At 47.8% G+C, this 21,712-nt stretch overlaps 2 protein-coding genes across 5 annotated transcripts in view; one reads left to right on the forward strand and one right to left on the reverse strand.

Moving 5' to 3' along the window:
* Positions 1–1,686, reverse strand: part of Dop1a (DOP1 leucine zipper like protein A) — a 71,451-nt gene extending 69,765 nt beyond the window's left edge. For all 4 annotated transcript variants that reach the window (XM_090338510.1, XM_090338511.1, XM_090338509.1 and 1 more), the window contains exon 1: positions 1,556–1,686. The gene's annotated coding sequence lies outside the window, so the exon portion shown is untranslated. The remainder of the gene's footprint in view (positions 1–1,555) is intronic.
* Positions 1,687–2,962: 1,276 nt separating this feature from the next.
* Positions 2,963–21,712, forward strand: part of Ube3d (ubiquitin protein ligase E3D) — a 101,320-nt gene continuing 82,570 nt past the window's right edge. The window contains exons 1-4 of the mRNA XM_090337724.1: positions 2,963–3,250; positions 4,745–4,941; positions 8,233–8,323; positions 16,166–16,334. Coding sequence (XP_090193850.1) covers positions 3,183–3,250; positions 4,745–4,941; positions 8,233–8,323; positions 16,166–16,334 — 525 coding nt within the window. The 5' untranslated portion in view covers positions 2,963–3,182. The remainder of the gene's footprint in view (positions 3,251–4,744; positions 4,942–8,232; positions 8,324–16,165; positions 16,335–21,712) is intronic.

The following is a 21,712-nucleotide window of genomic DNA, read 5'->3' on the forward strand; positions in this document are numbered from 1 at the left end:
TTGCACTTAATCCTGTGTGCTTCCAGCTCTCAAGTCATGGGATATTAAAACTTTTTTTGTGTGTAGTTACTGGGGCTTAAACTCAAGGCCCCAGTGTGGTTTCCTAACTGTGGTGCTCTACCACTTGAGCCACAGCTCCACTTTGTCTTTTGTTGGCTAAAGGAAGGTAAGAGTACAACAGACTTTTCTTCCAGGTTGGCTTTAAACTTTGATCCTCAGATCTCAGTCTCCCCAGTAACTGGGAGGTTATTAAGCATTCTTTAGGGGAAACCTAGCAAAATGCTTTTGTATGGTGTTCAGGGGAAATAACTTGGAAAACTCCAGTCTTCAGATTCCCTTACAAGAAAACAAAAGAAGTTTGCCCCGGGCTGAAGGGGTAGGTCAGTGGATAGAATGCACAGGGGACACGGGCCAGGACCTGGAGTCCATCACAAGCATTGCTAAACAAAAAACAAAAGCCAAGAGCACACCTCAATGCCTAGGTTTCGAGAGCACACAGTCACTCCTCAGGCCACACTGCTTCCCTATCTTCTACAGGACAGGACCTCCAGCATCAAACATTAAATTGATAACAAAATGTATTTAACACCGAGTTCACAAAGTCCATTTCCTGGTTTACCTTCAATGTGCATTAACTCCTGGCGTGCTTAACTGGTGCAAATTAACTTCGGGGTTTTTAATGCTTTGTTAAAAACTAAAACCCCAATAATGAAGTCCAACTGGAGATTGGGATTGCATAGCCATTCTGTGAAATGAAGTTCAGCTGGAAGTAATCATTGACACAAGACCTCTAACCCACTCAGGGCTGTGATTTACTCCCAACTGGTGCTCAGTACTCAAATCACTGCGTTATCAGGTGAGGTTATTTCAACATGTCTACACGTGTTTTCTCTAAAAGCCCCATAACAATTACAAACAAAACAAATGTCCACAGAAACAAAAGCCAACAAGGAAACAGATGATTCTTTCTCAGGCTCTCCACGTTTCTGGGCTTGTCTTTTCTGTCATCTTTTGATTGTCCTGCCTAGTCCTAGGACGTCGAAGTCCCTAATCAAGCAAGAAGTTTCTCCAATTCCTTGGAACTTTAGGATAACTTCAGGGTAGCACTACGACCACTCCACCCTCACACTCGCACCCACACCCCGGGCGGGCCTCCCGCCCGCGCGGGCTCGGCGAGGACCGGCGGGGAGCGGGAACGCGGACCCCGGGCTGGGGCGGCCCCCGGGCAGAGCCGGAAGGATCAGGAGCAGGGCCCCGCCTTCCCGCAGGCCCCCGCCGGCCCGCAGCCCCGATTTCCACGACCTGGAGTGGGCTGGGCGCGCCCGCCCCGCAGAGGGCCCGGCTCGGCTTCCCGCTACCCCGGCCCGGGGCAGCGCGGCCCCCGCCTCCGCGCCTGGCTTCCCCGCGCAGCTCCCGACCCCGAAGCCGGCGGCGACACCTGACGCCTCCACAGCCGGAAGGGCCGTACAGGGCCGGGCGGGCCCCGGCTGGGACCGGACCGGCTCGCGGCCTCGCAGGCACGGACGCGCGGGGAGGGGAGGACGGACGCGGTCACCTGTCGCGGGCTCGCGGAAAGACGGAGGCGGCCACCTGTCGCGGGCTCGCGGAGGACCGAAGCGGTCACCAGTCGCGGGTTCGGCGGCTCCCGCCGGCGCCGCTCTCCTGGCAACCGGGAAGCGAAACGGAGGCCCGGACCGCGGGGCCTAGTGACAGCTCCCAGCGTGCACCGCGCGCGCACGCCGGCGTGGACGTCGGCGGCCTGGCTCCGGGACCCCGCCCCCGACCCTCGCCCGTCCCTCGGGGGCCGGCCCCGCCCCTGCCAGCCGCAGGCCCCGCCCCCAGGCGGGCCCGCCCCCTCGCGGCGTGGTCCCCAGCTCTCCGTAACCAGCAAAAAGCCGTAAGTGGACCTCTTGAGCCATAAGGCCGAGAGGTGGTGGAGCGCTACCCTTGAGCAGAAAAGCTAAATAACGTCCCCACCCTGATTTTTAAGCCCCAGACCAACATAAAGGAAATTGAAAAGCAAGAACCTCCAAACCGCTCCTTGGACAACATAGTATTAGATACATTAAAGATTCGTTCCACAATGCTTCCAAGTTATATTTGGTATATGGTAATTACGATCTTGAGACGACAAACTGGAACTTCGATGGCTTTTTTTATGAACCTTCACTGCTTGTTTTAAACAGCCTTTTATTTTTCGAGAAGTCCTAGACTGTTACTGAGGTCCTATAATTTTGTACTTCGCCGGAAGTACTCGTGATCCACCAGATCCCTTGGTTTCAACATTTTTTCCAGTACTCATGAAATTAGGATTTCTCTGAGTTACTTTTACTTCTGTAAAACATTGGAGACGCGCACCTGGAGATATTCTCGTTTTTTATTTTTACAGGTTCGCCTGGAGCTTCCCCATAAGTGGTTCTTCAGCCATGTTTGGCAGCTGTTTCGGTCCTGGTCAACTCACCAGCCTGGCTTCGGGCCCCGCCCCCGCTCCCTCAGGGTCAGGGTGGACGCTAGCCGCCCGGCAGAGGGCGCTGGCCGCACGCGCCAGTCCTGGAATCGCACAAGCCGCTTCTGGCCCGGCGGTTCCGGCCCCGCCCCGCCATCGGGCCCCGCCCCCATCCCGCCTCCGCTCTTGGCCACCACACCCCTCCCGACTCAAGGTCCCGCCCCCTCTCCAGCCCCGCCCACCGCCGTGCCCTGTCCCGTTCTCAGGCCACGCCCTGCCTAAGGCCTCGCCCATATCTAGCTCAAGACCCCGCCTCTGCTCTTGGCCACGCCCCTCGCGACTAGTGTCCTGTCCCTCAGCTTCCAGCCCTGTCCCCGCCCACCGCCAGGTGCCGCACCGCCCCATGCCTCCGCCCCTTCCGCTGCCGGTTCGCCCCGCCCCAAGCTCCGCCCTCATCCGCCGCCCAGTCTCGTCCCGCCTGCTGTAGGGCCACGCCCCCATCGACGCGAGGCTCCGCCTCCGCGCTTGGCCACGCCCCTCGCAACTCGGTCCCGCCTCGCGTCGGGCCCCGACCCTTCCCATCCCGAGTCCCGCCACTCCCCAGGGCCGCTCCCACCCGCCGCCGATCCCCCGGCCCGCCTGCCGCAGGGCTCCGCCTGCCCCACGTCCGGCCCCGCGTCTCCGCCCCGCCCAGCGTCCCCGCCCTGGCGCCAGTGTCGCCTGGCGGGTAGAGGCGATGGCGGCGGAGACGCGTGCGTTCCTGGAGGTTCGCCGGCGCCTGCAAAGCGCGCTCCTGGTGGCGGGGTGAGCGGCGCGGGGCGCGGGGCGGGGCGCGGGGCAGCCGTGGCACCTCCAGTTCTCCTCCCAGACCTCTCCCGGCCCACGCCGGTGTCGGTCCCTCACCGGCCACCTTCGCGGCTCCGGAGGCTGCGATCTGAGGCTCGCGGCCGGGCGAGTGTCCGTGGGACCCTCCCGCCCCTTCGCCCCCGAAACCACGGGAGCTGGGGCTCTGGTGGAGCCGTGCAAGCCGGAACGGGAGCTCGGGACACGCGTGCAAGTGACCGTCGGCGGTGCACGGTGCGCTGTGGGCCTGGGCTCCCGCGGAAAATCGCCGCATCCCCTTCCCTCCTCTCCTGCCATGCGCGTGTGGGGGCGTGTGCGGAGGGTGGTTCACACCCCGTGTGTGGACGTACGGGGAGGGGGGTCACACCCCGGGAGTGGACGTGCGCGGAGGGGGGGTCACACCCCGGGAATGGACGTGCGCGGCGACTCACACCCTGTGTGTGGACGTGCGCCGAGGGGATCACACCCCGTGCGTGGACGTGCGCGGGGACTCACACCCCGTGTGCAGGCGTGCACGGGGACTCATCTGTGTGTATGCAGATGTGGACGGCCACTTCACATTTCTGTGTGCAGATGTGGACAGTCACTAACACACTGCGGGTGTGGACATCACTAAGTGACTAGCGCACCTGTGCGTGGGAATGTGAACACATTGTGTGTGCAGATGTGGATAGTTGCGAACACCTGTGTGTGCAGATGTGAACGGTCACTAACACCTGTGTACCTGTATGTGTGTGGTTGTGGGCCATCACTAGGTCACTAGCATGTCTGTGGAGGGGAATGGGAACCATCCCTAACACACCTGTGTGTGCAGACATGAAAGGTCAATAGTCCCTAACACACCTGTGTGCAGGGAGCACAGGAGAGACCACAGACTTCTCACTGGACCTCCTTGCTTCTTTCATTCCAAGGAGAGATCTGCACACTCTGATCCTGCTAGTGACTACACAAACTATGAGGGAAAGAGGTATTTTTTTTCCTCCTTGGTAGGAGCAATTTTAACCGTTTTTGTGGACCCAAGACTAAATTTTGTGTATTTTTCTTGTGACAGCTCTTTCACAGAGAGAAAGTAATAACTTAATATCTGGAAACTTTGTATTTCTTGTGCCAGTGCCAGAACCTGGGCACTGTTCCTGAGCCTTTTCATTCCCACTTGGCTCTCTTTCACACTTGAGCCTCAGCTCCACATCCAGCTTTTTGCTGATTAATTGGCGATAAGTATCTTACAGACTTTCTTGTCTGGGCTGGCTTTGAACCATGATCTCATACTCATATCTCAGGTTTCTGAGTAGCTAGCTGATGTTCTAGGCACAAGCGTTCAGCTTGTGGTTTTAATGCTGGTTTGAGGACCCTAATGTTAGAGCCTTTGTGGAAGAGCAGCTGAGATCCTTGTTGGTTTGTGTTTCTTTCATCATAGACAAGGAATTTATTTCAATTTTACTTTTCTATTACCAGAGAACCCAAAGGAGGAGACCTGCCCTTAGAAGTGTGTGTAAGGCAGTCCTCGCTGCAGGTGAGAAGTCCTGAGGGCTGCACCAACATCCAGCTGCCAGCAGAGGTCAGGCTGGCCCCTTCCACCTGCGGTGGGCTCCAGTATGTGCCTGGAGATGGACTGCACCTGCGCTTGCAGGTCTGCGCTGAACCCTGCTCTCGTGAGTAACCCAGCTCCTCGGGACTTACTTGACCAGTTGGCTGTGATTTCCCTTCAAGTTCTGCTTTGCCTAGGGGAAAAGACTGCTCAGCAGTGGCTTGGGAGGGTTCAGAACCTCAGTCAGCCCTGCCGAGGCTTGCTTGCTTTTTAGTGTTTGTTTGTCTTTTAAGTAGACTTTAAATTTTAGAACATTTTTAGGTTCATCACACTTACAGGTACAGAGATTTCCCCTGTGCCATTTGGGACCTCTCCCTCCCTCCTTCCTTCCATCCCTTCCTTTCTTCTTTCCTTTGATTTTCCTTTTCTTCCTGCTTCTTTCCTTCTTCTTTCCATCCCATTACCCCACCCCCACCCCAATTCCCACACACACTTTGGATTGCTATTAGGGTTTGAACTCAAGGCCTCAAACTCTCATTTGGCTTTTTACTCGAGGCTGGCATTCTACCACTTGGGCCACACCTCCATTCTGGTTCCCCGCCTCATAGTTAGACCCTCACAGACTTTCCTGCCTTGGCTAGATTCAAAGTGTGGCCCTCAAATCTCAGCCTCCTATGTGAACCAGCTGCACCTGGCTTTTTGTTTCTTTAGTGGTAAGATTTCCTGGCCCACAGAGGAGATGAAGTCAGGTGGTGGTGGTGGGAGAACTGACTGGTTTTCAAGCATTCCTGGAGATCCACTCATTCAGACAACACTTTAGCTCGTATTATGTACAGGGTACCGATGTGGAAGGAAACACACTTTCTTGGAGCTTGCCTTCTAAGGGGTGGGCTGTGATCGGAACAAGTATAGTGGAGGGCATGCTTAGGAAATTACTGAGGTTAGGCAGAACCAGAGAGTGGTGTAGGCAGCGATGTAGGCTTGAGTAAGAGATGGAAAGTCAGGAAAGGCCTCTCTCATAGTGACCTCTGACCATTGGACACAATGGTGGAAATGTCTCTTGTGCATAGACTGTTCCAGATGTAGAGAATCGTGCATGGAAGGTCCTAAGGACAGAGGTATGGATGTGATTGTCACTAGAGGATTATAACTTCAGTGTTGGGACTACATACACATTCAGCGGAGTAGTGCAAACGTTTCTTCCTATAAGATCTCGGGCTTATTTACTGAATAAGAGTGACTGTGGCGTTGAGGATAGTCTGTGAACGACTGATGTTGGCAGAGGGAAGCATGCATAGTTTTTACTCTGCCTCAGACTCATTACCTCTGGAGTGAATCTTTCCCTTGAGCTGCTTTGAGCCTGGAGGTGGGGAGAAGGACTGTCCTGAGGAGCCACCTGATGTTGAGAGAGTCCCCTGGCTTATTTTCTGTGTGTGTGTGTGTGTGTGTGTGTGTGTGTGTGAATGCATGTGTACCCATGCTGGTCCTGGGGCTCGAACTTGGTGCCCTCTTGCTTGGCTTTTTCCATTCAAGGCTGGCACTCTATTACTTGAACTAGATGTCCACTTGCAGCTTTTGGCTGGCTAACTGGAGATCAGAGCCCTGTGGACTGGTCTGCCTAGACTGGCTTTGAACCTCAGTCTTCAGGTCTCCATCCGTTGATTTGTGAGGACTGTGCTGCTGCCTGGTTTCCTGGCTCATGAAAGGAGAGAGAAGATGAATTTCCCCCTGTGTCTGTAATTCTTACTGAGGTTCTGGGTTTCTGGCTCATTAGCGTGTATGGTGCAGTGGTCTTTTCACAAGGGGTGGGTCTCTAGTGGCACAGGGTGAGCACTAGGAATGGAGGTGGACTTGGCGAGGAGGAGGAGGAGGAGGAGTAGCACACAGAGCAATTTTGCTCTGAGGCTGCAGCTCCAGCATGTCTTGGCTTCCTCCTGTGTCAGTGGTCACCCTACAGGAGACTATGTTGATTGAAGGCCTAGGGTGCACAATGGGATCTTAGGTGGGGAGGAATTGAGAGTACTGACCACGTAGTACTAAGTTATTATTCACATACAAAATGAAAAATTGGAAGTTCTTTCCACAATTTAAATCAGCATATGCTGTTTAAGTCTTAGCTGCAGGACAAGAGTGGATATGCTTATTTGTGCTCCTTGGCCTCCTGTTTCTCCAATTTATTAGAATGTATGGAAGGCGGGTTCTCAGAGGCCTGTGCTGTGGTGTGGGATGGTGTATGCAAAGCTGGTTCCAGGGCACTTAATTGCTTTAGAACCTTCTGCCTGAGATGTGGGAAATCAATATTCTGTGCGTGAATCATCGTCAAGTAGATCGCTCTGACCTGAGCATAAGTCAAACTATGTTGTCCAACCTGAGCTGGAAGTTTTAGCACTGTGGAGATTTAGGTGGCTGTTTTTTTTCAGCAGGTGACTTTGGAATTGTGAGAACCCCCTTTCAGCATCAGTGTGCCAAGCAGAGGCACCTGTTTGCCCATTCGCAGTCCTGCAAAGGGTCTGCTTTTCAAGCTGGCCCAGTGTCCAGCAGAGGGCAGTGTTACACTGGAAATTTTGTTTATTGGCTCTGGAAAGAAAATTGTGGGTTCCTTAGCTAGGTTGTCTCCTTATCTGCCCATAGTTAAAGTATAATACAGTTTATTTCACCTTAATGCACTAGGGATTTCTATGGACCCTGACAGATTAGGCCATGGTATTTTTAATTATTGCCAAACCTTAAACTTCCCAGTACTTGTGTGTGTGTGGGGGGGGGGGGGGGGAGTTGTAATTCATAAAATTCACACAGATTAACACAAACTTAATCAAGACTGCTTGCTTCTTCTAATGGCTACAGCTCTCATTTCTCCAACTTTAAAAAAAAGGGACAAATACTTGAGTGGTTTAATGTTTTAGAAATGAAAGTTTAAATGAAATAGAAGTGACAAATGCCATGTGGCACAGAATGCCATGCTGTTTCCCGTAACGGTGGAAGCACAGATGTACCTGATGCTGAGTTTCACTCTTCTACATGCTGTCCTGTTTTCAGAGAATTTTCTCCCAGGGACCCCCACCTTCACTCACCATCCCTCTGGTTTGCATGAACCACCAGTGTGCCAGAGTTGACACAGACTTTGTTGAAATCAGATTTAACTTAAACTTTAGAAGTCTCTCTTTCATGCTGGTTCTTATGAAGGCAAAAAAGCATTGTGCTCAGAAATACTTGGCAAAATCTGTTGTTTCTGAAAGCTTCCTCATAATGCTTGTTTCTGATCGAGTCATCACATATCCTAGTTAACCACGTACTTCTGGGGCAATGGTAACTGGTGTGTACTGATGGTAACCTAATGTGCCTCCTGAGCTTGGTAAGTACGTTAATTCATTTGTTCCAGTTGTCTAAGACTTGCTATTTTATTGATTTCTTCTAGAACTGATTTCAGTGTTTAATCAAAGCCCACAAGCCCAGGAACATTACACCTTTTATTGCCAGTCCTGTGGTGATGTCGTGATAAGGGACAGGTAAGGGGTCCTCGTCACTCTGATTAGTTCCACGTCTGGTGGTGGCCTTTGGTTTTTCTGTTGCAGTTCTTCAAGTCGTTCCCAGGGTAGCTGTCCTTGAAATGATGGCTTTGAACAGAACCAGGCACTGCTCACCTGCAGTGAGAATGGTGATGAGGGAGGAGGACGGTTTGGGGAGCATCTGGGCTGATCTGATGAGCAAGGGCGGCTTCCGTGTTATGTGAACTTTGTTTAACCAGCCATTTCCAAAACACCTGCTTTGATAAAATCCATTTCCTGTTTCTCCTGATCATTAAAGGCAAACACACCCATCACAGATAACCTCTCTCCTGTGTTAGGGTCCTGTCCTTTGCTCTTCTCTGCATTCCCAAGTTGGCTTTGAGTTTCACGTTATTGTCTTTTTATCCTCTCTCCTCTTGTCACCCTCCTCCCCCTGGATTCCCAGTGTCTCATCAGTCATCCTAAGCTGAAGAGACAGATGAAAACCTTGTTAATGTGATTGGCTGGCTGTGCTAGGGTCTGACCCCAGGAGCTGGGCCTCTAGCAGTCGGGAGTGCCGGTGTTTCTTCCCCACGTGCTAGCTCTCTTTCTCTGCCTCTGACTCCACTAGGCTGCCCCATACTAGTCCTGGGGCTGTGGCTACTTCACTTCTTCACTTAGGAGCTGATTCTCCCATCCCCAGCCTGGGACGCAGGGCCAGCTGCCTACCTGCTGGGCCTTCTGGACCCCATCCCGCCAGAATGTTCCAGAAGGCCCTGCTCCTCTGTGCAAACCCTCAGAATCTCAGAGTCAAGGCCAGGCCCTGAGTTCAAGCCCCAGGACTGGCACCAAAAAAAAAAAAAATAGCCCTTAGCCGAGAGTTGGGGGAGGTGTAAGACAGCTAAGTGGTTAGGTCCTTCTGTGGGAGTCTGCGCCTGTGGTCCTTGTCATTCTGATCACTGCCCCAGGCACAGTGCCTGGTGAAAGGGGTGGGCAATAAATTTCTACTGGCCTGGGTGGAGTAAACTTGGGCATGTTTGTCTTGACTTCTTTCTTGCCTGCTTCCTACACTTGGTAGCATCCCCAGGAAGAGGACATGAGGTCCCGTGCCCGGCATCTTCTGTGTTTTCTTCAGTGGTACAGGTGGGGACTGGAGTTGGCACAGGAGAGTCGTCCCACGTGTTGGCGTGGTCGTCCCACGTGTTGGCGTGGCTGCTGGGGGACAGGCCCTTGCCACCTGACAGGGCCGAGAGGTCTTTCTTAGTCTACGACAGGCTGTTTTCATTCTCTGGAAGTTGCTAGAACGCTCCCTCCTTATACAATACCAGACGTTCTGAGCATCCCAGTGTTTTCTACTGCTGTCTGCAGCGAAGTTGGTCCCTCATTGAGTTTCAGCAGCAGTGGGACCTCGCCTCTAGTGCTCATTGATCCAGGAGCCCTCAGTGTGAGGAGTTGAGGACTGGAAGGATGTGGAGCCTTCTCCCCCCAAGCATGGCATTCACCATCCTGACTGACCATGGAGAGTTTTTGGGCTTGGAGGCAGACTTAGGGTCTCTACTGTACCTGCCCCATCTTTTCCAGTTTCTCCTCTCACCCCCCATTCCCGGGGCTTTAACTCAGGGCCTGAGCACTGTCCTTGAGCTTTCTCAAGACTAGCACTCTACTACTTGAGCCACAGTAATACTTCTGGCCTTTTCTGAGTATGTGGTACTGAGGAATTGAACTGAGGGCCTTGTGCATGCTAGGCGAGCACTCTACCACAAGGCCATACTCCTGGCCTCCAGTTGTTTCTTAATAAACTAGGAAATTAAGTCATTTAGGGTTTCCACATTTATGGCCCAGGGATGTGATTCACATAGACTGTGCACGTCAGAGAAATGAATCCTCTTTCTCTGAGATTTTTTTTAAAAAGGACATCCTCATTCCCATAAGCACTCCTTCCATGAGAGCCTGCGGGCTCCTCAGCAGCCCACGAGACCAGCCCTGCTTCACAGCTCTCCATTAATGGAGACCTGAGCTGCTTCTCTTAAATAAGAAGCCAGGCCAAACGAGCTTGTGCTTGTTATCAAAATCCACTGATTGGCCAGGTGCTGGTGGCTGGCACCTGAAATCCCAGCTACTTGGGAAATAGAGATAGACAGATAGAATCATGGTGCCAGGCCAGTGCCTGGTCTATGAGATTCTATCTTCACAGAGGGGAATCTTGATCCTAGGGACACCGGGAGCTCCACAGAAGGGATCTTGATCCTAGGGATGCCGGGAGCTCGTAAGTGGGTGGTAGTAGCTCAGGTGTGTGTGTACCAGGCAGGCAGTGAAATCCTATCTTTAAAATATCCACTAGGCACACAGCGGTGGAGCACCTCTTTGCCAATCATGAGCACTGCTTCTAGCTTTTTGACTATTTATTGAGATAATGGTCTCAGGCCCAGGCTGATTTTGAAACCATCTTCAGATCTCCATCTTCTGAGTAGCTAGGCTTATAGGCGGGAGCCACAAGCACATAAGTAATTGTGAGGTTTTGTGTTCGGATACTAATACTACACCTTCCCCGCCCCCTCCCCCCCAACTAATGATGTCCTTTCTATAGAAGTAGGAGGACTGGAGATGGGACATTCCTCAGTAGTGTTGTTCATCTACTTACTTGCTGTTCTTTCTCTTGGAATGGCACTTTTGGTCTGTTCCTTACCAGTAAAATGGTGAAGCTAGATTAGATAAAAACCTCGGAGCAGGAAACATCTCTGATCTAGGGACCTCCAGAAGTTGTACTTTGGGATTCTGAGAGTCAAGATATTTTTTGTTTTGTTTTTGCTTTTGTTTTATTAGTCCAAAGCTAAAAGCTTTTTTGTTTTTGTAGTAAAAGATTCTTGTCATGGGAAGCACTGGATTAATGTGTAGAGGATAATTTAACCCTGTAGGCCTCCTTGACCACCTCTAGTACTTAGCATCTGAACATGTGGAGTCTGCCAGATACAACAGCCCTTTATTTTTTTAATTATTTATTTATTTTGTGGGTCATGGAGCTTGACCTCTGGGCCTGGTCATTGTTCCTGAGCTCTTCAGCTCAAGGCTACCGCCCTATCCTAGAGCCACAACCCCATTTCCTGTTTTCTAGTGATTAATTGGAGATAAGCATCTCCTGGTCTTTTGTCCTAGGCTGTCTTTGAACCTCAATCCTCACATCTCACCCTCCAGAGTAGCTAGGATTACAGGTGTGAGCCACCGAATAGCCCTTTATTTTTTAATAAGGAAGTCCAGGAACATTTTCTTATGCATATGTCTAAGTTATCACCTAAGACGTCAGTCTTGCATTTTTAAGGTTATGTGTATGTATGTACACACACACACACACACACACACACACACACACACACACACTTTTTTTGGTCAGTCATGGGGCTTGAACTGCCTAGGCATTCTCCCTGAGCTCTTCACCTCAAGGCTAGCACTCTATTACTTGAGCGACAGCACCACTTCCTGTTTTCTAGTGGTTAATTGGAAATAAGAGTCTCTCAGGACTTTTGTGCCCTGGCTTGCCTGGAGATGTGATCCTCAGATCTCAGCCTCCTTAGTAGCTTGGATTACAGGTGTGAGCCACTGGCACCTGGCAAGGTTGTATATTTTAAGTTATTTCTCAGAAGTTTAGTCTCAATGTGCATTAAAAAAATCACTATCAAAGTTTACTATCAACCCCTGCTGTTTATCATAGACTCTTAGATTGAGAGAAAAATTTAGCAATCATTCTATTCCCTCTGAGCTCTAACAGGTTTTTATCTAAGCTACCTTGAAAAAAAAAATGGCATCCATTTTATTTTGAAAGTTCCCATGAAAAGTGGATCCTATCAAAGGTTTTAGGTAGATAGACTTTCAGTGGCAATGTGATTAAAACTTATCTTTTGTTCTTAAAGGTTTGTGTGTTTTTTCCAAACCTCAGAATTTTTTTCTGCTATACAACTCCTTTTCTGTTTGTGTGATGTGAGAAGTAGGCTCTTTCTGGCTCTCCTGATGATCCTACATAGATGGTGAAGGAGGTATTATGGCTTTTGTTCATTGTACCACCAGTCGAGTTTGAAATATCATATTTTGTGTTAATGTGCCCTGGGTTCGTGAAGTATCTATAAAAGCACCTTTGTTTCTTTGATTGCATGTGGGATTTCAGCACTGCTGTCTTGATTGCACTCTATTGAAGACTTGTTTATTGTTTCTGCATGCAAAACGTCAGGAGACAGAATCTCAATGCTGGGGAAGATCTAGGAGTCAGTTTAGACCCTTTAGATTCTTTTGCTAAACTTACCTTCTTTTATTGGTAACCAGTTAAATCTGACGGGTCACTGCCCTGCTTAAAAGCCTTTCTACCTGTTGGTAGTTCACACTGTCCCCTCCCAACCCACCAGGTACTTTACACTTACCCCCTGCCACCATCCCTGCCATCTCCTCCCCTGCTCCTCTGAGCTGCCAAGGAAAGATCCGGATTCCAGAGGGAAGAGTTAGTCTTGTAGCAGGGAGACTGGAATTTGGCTTGACATCACTGGTCACCTCTGATTCTGTGACCTTGTGCAGATTACTTAGCACTGCTGAGCCTGTGCAGCTGGGAAGTGGTAATTCTTAATATCACGGACTTGTGAGCATTAAATTTATCAAAGTGTGTGTGTGTGTGTGTGTGTGTAGTGCATGGTGGACTAGAGGAGGCTTTTGTTGTTGTTGTTTTGGTTTGGTTTGGTTTTTTTGGTGTTGGTTCTGAAGTTTAAACTCAGGGCACAGGTGCTATATCTGAGCTTGTTTGCTAAAGGCTGGTGCTCTACAATGTAAACCACAGCTCCTCTTCTGCCTTTTTGCTGGAGTAGGAGTCTCATGGACTTTCCTGCCTGGGCTGGCTTTGAACTTCAATCCTCAAGTCTCAGCCTCGTGAGTAGCTGGGATTTCAGGCAGGGGGCACTGGTGCTCGTGGAATGGATGAGTCCATCGGTGCATGCACACTCTGGGACACGAGAGCCTCACGTCTTGCCACCCTGTTGGCAACATGGCTTCTACAGCGCCTTTTGTAGGGGCTCTGCTGGAGCTGGCAGCTGCACACTGGCCTGTGGATGCACGTTTTTCCATGTAATGCAGCTCCAGGTGTAAACACAGAGGCTTCTGAAGCAGCCTCTCCTGGCCTCTGCACTGTGGTTCCTAATGATTCCCCGCAGTGTTTCTGGGATTTCCCACAAAGACTCCATTGTAGGGAGCTGAAAGCCTGTCTTCCTCCTCAGATGTTTACAGCTCATTCATAGTTCTTTCTTGGCCACATTCAATTTACCAATCAGGGTTCATTTTTTACTGTAAGCCATGTTGCCTAGCAATATATTCGATGCCCACAATCTTACCTGGTTTCTAGGGTAACAGAGTTTGGCAGTGAAAGCAAAGCAAAGGTTAGATTCCCAAGCAGCACAAGGAAAACATGGTTAACCCTTCATTCCAGGCCTGGGGCGGGGATGGAGGGGGCAGGGAGTGAACACATACACAGTGGTCCTTAGAATATTTAAGGAGGCCTGTCACTCAGTAGGAACTGAGTGTAAGATAAACACTGAGCCTGCATAGTTTTTCTTCTGGAATGCCCTGAAACCTTCCTGTTGCTTGGGGAATTCCTTTTTTTTTTTTCTTCTGATGTTCTTATCTAACCTCATGCCCTCACAACTTGTGTGTATGACCTTGCACAAAAATTTAGAGAAGTAGATTCTGTAAGAGTTTGTGGTATCCTAAGTCCCTGAAAATAAAATGCAGGTCTTGGGTTTTATGCCAGAGTATGGGCGGAAAGGGGCTCATGCTGTTATGTGTGTTTAACCCCTGTACCTCCTGAGTTTAGAATCTCACTTCTATGAGCAGTGTGTGTGTGTGTGTGTGCACTTGCTCATGCTCATTTGTGTGTGTGTGCACACACTCATGCACACACATGCTTGCGTGCACCAATACTGGGGCTTAAACTTAAGGCCTTACACTCTCCCTTGATGTATTCTGCTTCAAGCTGGCACTCTGCCACATGAACCACACCTCCACTTCTGGCTTCTTGCTGGTTAATTGGAGATAAGAGTCTTTTGGCTTTGTCTGCCTAGGCTGTCTTTGAACTGAGATCCTCAGATCTCAGCTTCCTGAGTAGCTGGGATTGCAGGCATGAGCCACCGGCACCAGGTTTATTATGGGCATTTTCTTATATATGGTTTTGTTATTTGCTTGTATCTCTATATTTCCTACTAAACTCTGAACATTGGGATGGACTGTAAGGTTCATATCTCAGGCCATCATAATGCCTGTTTCATAGCAGACATGAGGGAATGTGAAGAAAGTGCCACTTGTTAGGAGTGTCTTGTGGGCCAGGCCACCTGGCAGATACCCAGGGGGCAGCTTTTCCTGGTCTGTGTAGTGCACTCAACCCAGCCTTACTTGTTCTTCTCTGTGCTATCTTATAAATTAAGTTGGTTCCCTCTTTGTTAAGGAACTTTTTGTGAGAGTCACAGTCAGTGAACCATGGAGAATTGGTTAACATGGAGGAATTGTTAAAAAGAGAGATAGAAAATCACATTTACTATGAAGCGATACAATCACATTTTAACCTGAGACTTCAAACATGGATCTACTAATGTTTCCGAAGTAGGAGAAGCAGTAGATTTCACTGGCTGGGGATCAAGACTCCTGTCCCCAGTGGTGAGTGATGTAGACGAGGGACCTGTGACATGGTGAGCTCATAAAATAGAGTCCTAGAAAAAAAAAATGGCAGAAGAAAGTGTTAGGCAATCTGAAGTTTAAAACACCATAACCAGCCAAACATTGGCGGTTCATGCCTGCACTTTTAGCTACTGAGAGAGTTGAGATCTGACAATCACAATTTGAAGCCATCCCAGGCAGAAAAGTTCTCAGAACTTCATCTCCAAAATAATGGGTCAAATGGAGGTATGGCTCAAATGATAGAGCACCAGCTAGCTAAGTGAGCAAGCCAGGCTGGCCCAAGAGCCTAGGTATAAAACCTGGTACTTCTTCCCCCTCAAAAAGAGACCTAAATCAAATTAGAAAGCAGTAATACTGAAAAGTATTTATCAGAAACGATGGTAGGATAGATAATGTAATACGGCATAAATTTTTATAGATTAATACAGATATAGTAATACCTCACTGGAAACTAATGATTGGTCAAAATTCACAGAAAAATAATGGTCAGTAAATAAAGTACCACTTCAACCTCACTACTAAGGTAAGAGTGGCTAATTGGGGATATTTTTATGTATTACTTGTGTGTAGATGGAAAAATGGTAGGATTTAATTAAGGGTAAGTAGAAGAATTACAGATTGGTACAATGTTTATGCAAAGAAGTCTGCTAGATAGATGTTGAGCTTAAAAACATTCTCGTCATCCGTGCTTAGAATTTCACACAAGGTGGTTTTTCCCAAGCAGTAATCAGTTGCGTACAAACTTTCTGTCTTCACTTTTTGTTCCTCACAGGAGTATTGGTAATAAAGGACTCCATCTGTAAATACCTGTCAATGAGGGAATGATCCAGACAGCTATGAAGTAGACAATTGTAGTCATAATAGAATATTGATAGTCATGGTGTAACTAGATAAACTCAATCAAGATACAGTCTGCATGTGTCCTCTGACCTGACTCCCTGAGCATGCATGCATAAATGTGCCTCTTGAAAGAATGATAAGAACCATACCATCCATCATGTGACAGAATTACTTACCTTTGGGTGATGAGGAACGGGTGATGGGGTCTGTGCTTTGAGTTTACGGTGGGATGGAGTGTCAGAGCTCCTTCCATCTCCCACATCAGATTTTCTTTAGAAAATGGTCCGTTTTGCCTGATGGAAACACATCTTCCCTCTTTCCAAGCAGAAGGCTGCTCAGGGTGCTTCCGCTGCCTGGTGCCAACTGGGCGGCTCTGGTGGAAGAGTGGTGCTGTCACCCGGACCCCTTCTCCCACAAGTCTCTTCTCCCAGGACACGGAGACTGCTTCATTGGAGACACCTTCTACTTGGTGAATTTAAGAAGCCAACCGTGGCAGGTAAGACCTCAGGTCCTCTGGACATGTCACTTACTTTTCATTTATTTTTTTGGAATTGTTTTAATATTGATGGGTACTTCCCCATAGATACACCCTTACCAGAGCTTTTTGTAATTTAGAACCTGCTTCCCAGAGGAGGGGTGCCAGGGGAGGGGCAGAGGAGGGGGTGGGGGGAGGGGGTTCTCTGTGTAAGAGAGCAAGAAGTTGGTCCCCCAAGTCAGTAGCTTGGCCCACAGGCTTCCTCTCTTACAGTCCTTTTGGCTTTGAGGCTGTTGTGGCATCTTGGTTGAGTCACTATCTGCTTCCTGTGAAGGGGAAAGGCATCTGTCCCCTGTCACTTACTGACGTCCCAGAGGAGCCATGGTGGCTGTCCCTCCTTATGCTGCCCACACTGTTCTGACTCTCCCTCAGAGCTGTGTGCATGCCACCCAAAGCAGACACATTCTACTCAGGATGTTCTATGCCTCCCTGTAGTGTAGACTTGAGTGTTTGAAGGTAGAACAAAGGATGAACAAATGCAGCAGTGGTACTCACCAGACACCATGTGAAAAATGAATTACACCTCTTATGGGTGGGGACGAGAGGGAAAAACTGGGAGAGAGCAAGGGAACAGGAGACATGGTTCAGAATGAACTGTACTCATTACCCTTCTCTGTATATCACCTGTACAATAACAATCAAATATAAACTAGCAAAATAAAGGCAGATGCTTCTAGCACCAGTAGCTTGGGCCTATAATCCTAGCTACTCAGAAAGAAGACTGAGATCTGAGGATTGTAGTTCAAAGCCATCCTAGGTAGGAAAGTTCACATGACTCTTGTTTTGTTTTGCCAGTCCTGGGGCTTAAATTCAGGGCTGGAGCACTGACCTTGAGCTTTCTCAAAGCTAGATCTCTACCACTTGAACCACAGTACCACTTCCAGTCTTTTCTATGTATATGGTACCAAGGGATCGAATCCCAGTCTTTGTGCATGGTAGGCAAGCATACTACCACTAGGCCAAACTCCCGGCCCCACAAGACTCTCTTCTCCAATGAACTACCAAGAAAAAGCCAGCATAAAAGATGGTAGCATCCAGGCCCTGAGTTCAAGCCCCAGGATACACACACACACACACACACACACACACACACACACACACACGCGCACACGCACAAACCATCAGGGGGACAGAGAAAGAGGACTGAAATGACACAGAGCTCGGGGGGTGTACCACTTGAGACTACCTCTACTTCTCACTTTTTGCTGATTAATTGGAGGTAAGGACTGGACTTTTTTCTTGGACTTTTCCACCTGGGCTGACTTCAAACCACAATCCTCAGATCTCAGCCACCCGAACAGCTAGGATTAAAGGTGGGAACCATTTAAAAATGCATTCTCATGGTGTAATGGAGAAAGAGTGAATTAGGGAAGCTGTTTAGACTTTTCCTCATACAAACAACTTTATCAGTTATGTGCTGACATTCTTAGGAACTCTTCCCTGTAAGCAACGATCTTTTATTTCATATTTGAAAGGAAGATCTTTCCTACCTAGACACTACTCTTCTATCAAGGAGATTGTGGGAAATGATTGTCAGGAGAGGTGGTGTTGACAAGATTGTTTTTGCATTGGTCCAGCTGGAAGTTGTGCTTTAATTGCATATTGTAGCAGTTGAAAGAGTCTGTCGGAGACCAAAATAGCAACAAAAATTCGGAGAGACTGCCTAACCACTGCCCCACTGGCTCCAGAGGCACCTGTGCTATTGAAAGCCAATTTCTCCTATTACCAAGTCTAGTCATTGAGCAGGAGTCTGAAATGTCACATGGTGACCCTGCCACATAGTGCTATCTCTTGGGAAGTGTGTATGTATGAATGTATGAGAGTGTATGTGAATGTGTGATATTATCAAGGGTCCTTAGAAATTGAAACAACACAAAGAAAAAGAAAAAGAGGGCAAGAGACAAATCTCCATCCCTGAGAAGCACTGGCAGGTCCCAGATATATTGATTTAATTAGTTCCCAACAACGTCTGCTCCTAGCGTTCCCATACTGGTTGGTAGGGGGCTTTGTTATACAACTTGCTTTTATTCTTTGCAGCTCAGATTAAGAAAAATGCAGTACAAAGCAGAGCTGCTCTTTAAGCAAAATTAACGTGCTACGCTATGTTAATTAAAAAGATCTGATTTTAAAAGCAGCCAGAGAGAACCTGGCACCATCTCATTCCCTTATTCTTCTTAGAATTTGGAGTTTTGTTTATGCTTCCCACAAGGTGGTAGTATGTATTTTCTGTTTTCTAAAGATGTCTGCTGAAGGGTTTTCTAGTTTGGTGACTCAGTCATTATCTCTTGTATGAATTTTTTGTGTGTGTGCCTGCCAAGACACTGAAATAGCACCCCATCCTTTTATTTAAGTCTTAGAAACTGACCAAGGTAGAATCTCAGTGTTGTTTTGGTTTACATTTCCTTTATGGCCAGAGATGTTGAGCATTTCTTCATGTGTCTGTTGGCTATTTCTTTCTTTCTTTTTTTTTGGTGGGTCATGGACAGCCTGGGTGCTGTCCCTGAGCTCTTTAGTTCAAAGCTACCACCCTACTTTTAAGCTAAGCCACACTTCCCACTTTCTAGAGGTTAATTGGAGATAAGAATCTCTGATCCTTATGTGCTTGGGCTGGCTTTGAACCTGGATCCTCAGATCTCAACCTCCTGAGTGGCTACAATTACAGGCGTGAGCCATCACACCCAGCTTCTGTTGGCTATTATTTTGACTACCTCTAAGAAGTCTTTAAGTCATTAAGCCATTTATTGATTGGGTTGTCTCTGTGAAGGTTCAGTTTTTGAGGATTTAATTTTTTTGAGCTCTTAAGTATATTCTGGCTCTTATCTGTTCCACCTCATCCCAGTTAGAATGGTAGCTATAAAAAAACCCCCAAACAAACAAACACCCCACAACAGTTGCTCATGGGGATGCAGTTAAAAGGAACTCTAATACAGTTGGTGGCAATGTAAGCTTGTTCAACCTCTCTGGAAATCAGGATGCAGTGAAACCACCAGCATGGCTGTGTATATTGAAGTAATATTCACCATAGCCAAGGCATAGATAGCCCCAAGGCGCCTCAGTGGGCTAATGCACTGGGAAAATGTGATATATACAGAGAAGAATTTTATTCATCCGGTAAAGAATGATACCATACCATTTGTTAGGAAATGGAAAGACTTGTAAGATTACATTAAGAGAAGTAAGCCAGTCCCAGAGAAACAAAGTTGCATTGTTTCCTTCATTTGTGGTAGCTAGAATGTGCCTATAAAATATACAATGATCATGTTGGGCAGTAAGCACATGTTACAAATGAATTAACTGAAGTGCGGTGGATTCAATGGAGAGCTCAAACATTATAATCTTTTAGTAAGACTAGGGCCAAGTCCAACAAAATGGACACCAGGAAATGGGGGACACTGGTCAGATGCATTGTATGCATAACTGTTATATTATACACCACCTCCTTTGTGCAGCCACTTGAAGGTAAATGAAATGATTTTAGTAAAAGAAACTATGAGCAAGGCATGGTAGCTTGTCCTCTGTTCTGGAGAGGCTAAAGTAGAGGATTGCTTGAGTCTGGGAGAAGGAGGTCCATTCAGGGTTAGCCTGCTACCTCGGGAGACCCCAGGCTTGCTGCCTGCTGAGGGCAGTGTGCTGGGTACCAGAGTGTCAGTGCAGCAGCTAGAGATGGCTCAGGCTATGGACTGCACTAAGAGTGTTCTAGGTAAGAGACTGAGCCAGGTGTGAGCAGACCTGGCCATAGAAAGATGACAGAAATCCTGCAGCTAGAATTGGGAGGAGTGGGTAAGATTTTATCTGACTGGAGGTTTCTTCCCAAGGTCTTACATGACAAGAGCCAGGGGGGTGCTTTTCTGTGTTTTTACTGGATAGTAAGTGTTTGAGGCTGGATGAAAGAGTGAATCTTCAATGCAGGGAAACAGCTCAGTGAAGCCCCTCCCCCCTTCCCTTTTTTTTCTTCAGGTAATACATGTTAGTAAAAATGGGAACAAAAGAGTGAGTCATAGACAGAAAACCCCAGTATAAGTTGTGGAGTTGCTTTTGACTATATGATCTTGAGTAAAAAGAGGAATGATTACATTAAGAACTGATCATACTCCAGGCGTGGTGGCTCACACCTTTAATCCTAGCTACTCAGGAGGCTGAAATCTGAGGATCGAGCATTCTATAAGCCAGCCTTTTATAAGCCAGCTGGGGCACTAAAGTTTGTGAGACTCATCTCCAATTAACCACTAGAAAATAGAAGTGGGGCTTTAGCTCCAGGGAAGTGAGCTGAAGAGCCTAGGGACAACACGCAGGCCCAGGGGTAGGGTGATAGCCTTGAGCTGAAGAGGTCAGGGAGGGGGCGGGGACTAATCATATATAAATACAACATCTAATCATATATAATCAATCATATATAAAGAGTTTCTTGAAGCAGTCACCTATTTTATTATTATATATGTACCTACATATATATCTATTTATATATTGATATATCGATATATAGATATATAGGTTATTGTTGAATGGATTAATTCCATGAATTGATTCTTCATCATTACGGCAGGACCTGTAATTTTTGCAAAACCCTTAACACAGGCTTTACAATCCGAGATTTCTGGATTTAAACATCATCTCTGGCCATTATTAACAGCTTCTTGCTAATGGATTTCAGTTTGCTTCTTATGTAACCCAAAGGAAGTACTTGAACAGTTCAGACTTTTTCTGTTGACTGATATGTATTTTAACCCCAAAAGAAAGACACTGTCTTTATTGCCATTTTTCAGGTGGGGTTCCCTTAAGTGTCCAGTGTTACAGAACTTCTTTCCACTGGCTTCCATCTCCTCATTTTTGGGCAGTACTAACTCTGCTGTTTTTTTTTCCCCCTAATTATTTTATAGCAAATTTTTTTTTCTGGCAGGCTTCAAACTGTGATCCTCCAAATTTCATACTCCTGAATAGCTAGGATTATGCATGTGAGCCCATGGCATCTGACTCCATTATTATTACTGTTACTTTGTTTGTGAATCATGGAGCTTGACAGGTCCCACAATGATGATATGAGGGGGTTACTTGTTATATTTCTACATCTATACAGTATTCAGCAATCAACCTATAACTCTCTTTTACCCCTTATCCACTTGCGTTTTTAGAGATCTATTTCGACCACATTCATCCAGCTTGTTCACCCATCCCCTCTCCCTAGTTATCCATGCACTCAGTTCCTCCAGGCCTGTGAGATGTGGAGGTATCTCTTGGTTTATAGAACATGGCTTTAACAAACTCTTTACCATGGTCATGAGCAGGAGCTGCCTTTGCTTAGCAATTAGTCTTTTTTTGTTGTTGTTTGAGTTCAGTAGGCA

The sequence above is a fragment of the Megascapheus bottae genome, chromosome 8, assembly GCF_031878675.1.
Source record: "Megascapheus bottae isolate mThoBot1 chromosome 8, mThoBot2.hap1, whole genome shotgun sequence".
Lineage (NCBI taxonomy): Eukaryota > Metazoa > Chordata > Mammalia > Rodentia > Geomyidae > Megascapheus > Megascapheus bottae.